The sequence below is a fragment of the Crassostrea angulata genome, chromosome 4, assembly GCF_025612915.1.
Source record: "Crassostrea angulata isolate pt1a10 chromosome 4, ASM2561291v2, whole genome shotgun sequence".
Classification (NCBI taxonomy): domain Eukaryota; kingdom Metazoa; phylum Mollusca; class Bivalvia; order Ostreida; family Ostreidae; genus Magallana; species Magallana angulata.
Window position 1 is genome coordinate 1,885,755 of NC_069114.1, and position 5,896 is coordinate 1,891,650.

Below are 5,896 nucleotides of genomic sequence, written 5' to 3' on the forward strand. Positions count from 1 at the left end.
ATCCAGTAAAATGTTTTAGAAAAGGTTGTAAAAGTTGGCCACTAATTAGGTCATATGGGAGCAGAAATCGATAAATGTACATAACAGTGACCTTTTCAAAATGAAAATAAAAAGTATATGGCTGAAAAACCCTATAGTGGAATTTGTGAGCCTTATAATGATATAAGGCTTATATCATCAAAATGTTTATTGGGCTGTATAATGTTCATTCTATATTTAACGTAACTCATGCATTTTTAGGCATATGAAATCATTGTTTGAAAAAATAAAATAAACACTTTTTTTTTCAATCTTATCTTTTCCAGTAATTTAAACAACTGAGTACTTTCATGACATATTTAAATGTTTCGCTTAACTCATCTTCAAATTATAGTTGAGTCAGGAAGCTAAGTTTGGCATGATTGTATGATAATGATAGGAAAAAAGATCTTATAATTGTTAGGGTTGTTCTCTTAATTTCAGAATAGTCCACAGTTGTGAAGAAGTTGTTTGACCATGGACCCTGAGTACAGCCTCCAGGATGTGGAACGGTGTCATCTCTGTGAGACCCCGGTCCCCCCTCTACACTGTGTCATTTGTAAAATGCATCTCTGTAAAGACTGTAAGGAGAAACATCTGTCTGATAAATCCAAACTACACAAAGTGGTGCCATCCAAATATCGGAGATCTTTTCCTAAATGTCAAAAACATTCAACAAAAATATGTGAACGTTACTGTGAACAATGCAACATTCCTATTTGTAAACTCTGTGTTTCCTCTGAGGAACACCAAACTCATGATGTAGTTGGCATTTTAAAAACTTTAGAAAACAAAACACAATTCTTACAGAGAGATTTACAAGATTTTAAGAAATTCATTTATCCTAAATATCAAGAGATTGCATCTAGTATTTCAGAACAAAAGGCATATCTGAATGAGAACTCCAAAAAACTGACAACAGCAATCAACAAACATGGAGAAGACTTGCACAGCGAAATAGACACCATAATACAGAAACTAAAATCTGATCTTAATGAAATAGACTCCAAACACCTGGCTGTCTTAAGCAAACAGGAAGATGCAACCACACAGACCATTTCTGAAATCACAAAAAGCATTGCCGATTTGAAGAAGTTACTGGACTTCAATGATGTCAGCCTTGTCTCTGCCTACAAATCCAGGAATGATGAATTTAGAAGATTGCCTCCTAAACTCACAGTGTCCTACCAAAGGTTTACCCCTCAGAGGATCAACAAAGAACAGCTTTATCAACAGTTTGGTTCTCCGTCAGCGTCATCTATTAAAACAGAAGAACATGGCTACACAATGGATTCTCCCCCGGACAGACCGCTCATTGATGTACCACGGATCATCACACAGATAAACACAGAGTACCGAAGATTATGCAGTGTGTCCTGTTTGGGTGATGAAAACATCTGGATAAGTAGTTATGTTTACAATATGGTGAGACTCTACAATCTGCAGGGGGAGCTAATGAAGTCAGTCCAGACCAAGTCAGGGAACATTCCATGGGACATAGCAGTGACACGGAATAGGGATCTAGTTTATACTGATTACACAGATAGAACTTTGAACATAGTGAAGAATACACAGATACAGACAGTGATCAGACTACGGGGGTGGGGACCTCTATGTGTCTGTAGTACCTCCTCTGGTGACCTCCTGGTTGTCATGGTCAGTGCTGATCATAAACAAACAAAAGTTGTGTGTTACCTTGGCTCCACAGAGAAACAGAGTATTCAGTACGATGACAAAGGACAACCTCTCTATTCATCTGGTGGATTATATAACTTTAAATACATCAGTGAGAACAGGAACCTAGATATCTGTGTGTCAGATTATGTAGCCCGTGCAGTAGTGGTGGTCAATCAGGCCGGGACACACCGGTTTACCTACGCTGGTCATCCCTTTACTACCTGGGTATCATTCTATCCACTCGGTATTACTACAGACAGCCAGGGTCGGATCCTGATAGCAGACAGTGACAACAACCGTATCCACATCCTGGATCAGGACGGTCAGTTCCTCCGCTACATTGACAACTGTCATTTACAGTATCCACGGGGTTTATGTGTGGACACCAGAGACAACCTCTTTGTGGCTGAGAGGGACACAGGTAAAGTGAAGAAAATACAATATAACATGTGTAAATAAACTGTTTTGTTTAGGTATATAAACACAAACATTATGTGCGACTGTACTGCATGTATACAACATTATAGCTGTAACTATGTATATAAGAAAAGTGTATTGTCATATATTGTAATCTTTGTGTATACCAGTACATAACAATGGGATTATCTTTCTACAAACATTGATTTTATAAATAAAATTGTGTTTTACATCATGTGTATCTCCATCTTGATATTGCAAGTCTATTTAGATATTACTGGTAAATTATGTTGTAGCATTTCTTAAATAATCAAAAGTTTTATAAAATTACAGAATTGGGATGTATCAATCTCATTATTTCCTTTCAAATTAATTTTTCGGGGCGGTGGTGGGATTTTGAAAATATGATAATCAATATATTTGAATGATAAAATGAACATTAAATACATAATTAACATGTTTTTACATGTTGACATCATTCAGGGGTCAATGAGAGAGACAGAACATAAATTGATCTGCGTTAATTAATATCTAGTGAGTGATTCTGACCTCCCAAGGGAGTTCTTAAATTGGACCATTCCTTAAAGGGGACAGGGGAGACAGATCTAATTAATATTTCACATGCACATTTCTGAATTAAAGGATCAAAGAGCAAAGCTTAGATATTAATGGTTGTGTGTTTTGTGTAGTCAGTTGTGTGTTATACATTTACTTTTTGAAACGTGTGCCTTATTTGTACCTATTTGCCAATTGCCATTTTTTGCTAAAGTTGTCAGAGAGTATTCTTGGCCCAAGGACTTTCATTTATTCTAAATATAGATATTTTTAGTCCTTTATCAAGGGGGTATATATATACTTATGAATATAATATAAACAATAGTAGTGGTTGCTGAAAATAATCCTTAATTACCACAAGGTTGATTAGCAGCAAACATAAAAAAAGTGTTAAGGGAGGTGTTGTTGAAACTGTACAAGGCTAGATATACATATAGTGAAAGAGCAAAGGGAGATGTCACAAGGTCCCTTAAATGTTGATCTACAACGACCTGGTCAGCAAATACAATCTTCCACTGGGTCGCATGCTGACTGACGTTTTCATACTAATTGTTAGACCATAATTAATCACCTAATTGTATACGGACTTTTCCGATCCCCCCCCCCCCCCCCCCCCCGATTACGACAAAGAGCACACGGCGGGTGTGACCGGTCAGCAGAGAGTGCTCACTCCTCCTATAGGCACATGATCTTACCTCTATCTATTAGAAGGTTCGTGTTGCTCTGCTTTGGATTTGTATTTCGTTTTATGGATTTTTTAGATGGTTCACGGTTTGTTATATTGTCATTTTTTCATCTAAATAACCAATATGGTCACAAATGCATGTTGTGTGTTTTGCTTTCAGACAAGACATTTTATTTATATGTTCTTGTAAGTCTACCCTTAGAAGATTATTTGTTTGTGTATGGGGAGGTGGTATGATGGACTGGTGTACTATCCGGGGGGGGGGGGGGGGGGGGGTGTCAATGACTCTTGTCCACTTAGCTTTCTGAAATTGCATGGAGATAAGAACTGATCATTTGTCTTGGAGACGGATTCAAAGTTCACCTAACCAGATGTCCTTAACATGCAGGGGGAGTCAAAGACTCTTTTCTGCAGATTGTAATGGAAACGGGAGGTAACCACTGTCCCTATCCACAAGAGATAACACCAGTCCTATGTGCATTAAGGCTTGGAGAAGGATTCAAAGTTCACAGAACCATGCACCTGTCCTTAATGCAGCAGGTGGTGGTGGACTCAACAACCAGGACCCCTTCATATTTGTCCTGTCCCCAGGAGTGGTCAGTATCTGTAGACTGTGACTTCTAACAAGTATTGATATATTGGAAGCATTTCTGTGTTTAAATACTTTAAAGTGATATGATAGTTTTATAATCATTGTAAATTATTGCAACATATGTGTTTTCTATGGTGTTCCGATGGGGCCATTTTGACCTTCGCACTTTCGCCTTTAGGTGGAGGTGCGAGAGTGCGAAGTTGCGAATGCGAAAGTGCGAAGGTGCGACGGCGAAGGGGCGAAAGTGCGAACATGCGACGCCGAAGTGCGAAGATGCGAAGGTGAAAGTGCGAAGCGAAACTACTATCGCTCCTTCGCCATCGCAACTTCGCACTCTCGCCTTCGCATCTTCGCGCTTTCGCCTTCGCCTTTTTATAACTGTGGAGCTCTCAATCGTTAAAAGACAATTTTAGCTGTATAAAAGGACATATGAAGTAGACTATTAACTTTTTAGAATTTATTTTCAACAGCCTGCGCAGATCCAAAACTTTTTCTAGGAAGGGGGGTGGGGTGGGGGGTCCGAGACATATTTGAGAGATTTTATTATATATAATTAATAAAATTACATTTTCCGGGGAAATGAAATCCGGACCCTTTCTCCCCCTTTACTGCATGTGTGAAAGTATTAATACTGGATTTTCCGGGGGGGGGGGCGGACCCCCCCCCCCCTCTAGGTCCATACATAAACAAGGATTGTCGCATAATGAAATTAGAATGTTTCTGTGTTTGATCCACGGTAAACAGACAGCTGGTAAGTGACAGGAGTCTGGAAGTGCATATGTATACATTCTGGCAGACATTACATTTTATACGGAGTATATAATAATTAGGCATAGCCAACACTGGTAAACATATATATATATATATATATATATATATATATATATATATATATATATATATATATATATATATATATAAAATATTTATAAACATTCATAGTAAGCAAAATGGTCTAGCGCATGCGTACCAATAATATCATGGATTAATCGGAAAACCTTGGCAAGTACGGTGCCTGCATCAAATTCTATGTGGTCGACCGAGACTTTCTGAATGCTATCAAAAAAGGCGAAGATGAAAGTGCGAAGGCGAAGGAGCGACAGTAGTATCGCTCCTTCGCCTTCGCACCTTCGCACTTTCGCCATCGCATCTTCGCGCTTCGCCGTCGCATCTTCGCACTTTCCCTCCTTCGCTCTCGCACTTTCGCCTTCGCAACTTCGCACTGTTGCATCTTCGACCTGAAGGCGAAAGTGCGAAGGTCGAAGTGGCCCCATCGGAACACCATAGTTTTCACCTTGTTCAAAAAAAAAAAAAGATATGGTCAGTTAAAAAAAATCTTTTATTAATTTTATATGTTTCCACTAAAAGCGTGCTTACTTAATAAAAAGAAAGTAATTAAAATGAGTTTGGCTTCATGAAGCATTTAAAGTGCTTAAATTGCCTATTTTCAGTAACTTAGCGCATTTGCAAAAAATACATGTAAAAAAGCTGTAACTGAAGAAGTACACTACAGTTCATAAGGGAGGATCTCTACTGAATGAAAATATTGTCGGAACATACGATTTGTATTGGTGCAATGTATTTAGGCATACGACAACCATACATGCAACTTATAAGATCACGGCCCCATTCACGCAAAGGATAAAGCATTGCATTATTGCTATTGAATCTAATTTTAGCAGTAACTGTACTGTTGAACAAATCAGCGCTTACATTGCCCACTCCTACACGTGGATCTCCAGGGAGAGCCCATCAATCTCCCCATAAGTGCAATCTTACATGAATGTTTTTCTTTAGTTGCTATTTTAAATTTTTTAGCTGTCCGCTCTGACTGAGCGCCAAAACATTGGGTTCTCAATGCACATTTTTAGACCAAAAATTCTATGAGGGACTTTTCGTACCACTGATTTTTATGCGCTGAGCCTCAATGGTCTCACCATGCAGCCTACACA

The 5,896-nt window shown here is 38.6% G+C and overlaps 1 protein-coding gene across 1 annotated transcript; it reads left to right on the top strand.

Moving 5' to 3' along the window:
• Nucleotides 1–468: 468 nt before the first annotated feature.
• LOC128181960 (probable E3 ubiquitin-protein ligase MID2) lies at nt 469–2,139 on the top strand (the record flags this gene model as incomplete). Its single annotated transcript, XM_052850545.1, has 1 exon — nt 469–2,139. A coding segment is annotated over exon 1 (1,644 nt), but the record flags the coding sequence as incomplete, so codon positions are not given.
• Between the last annotated feature and the right edge of the window lie 3,757 nt (nt 2,140–5,896).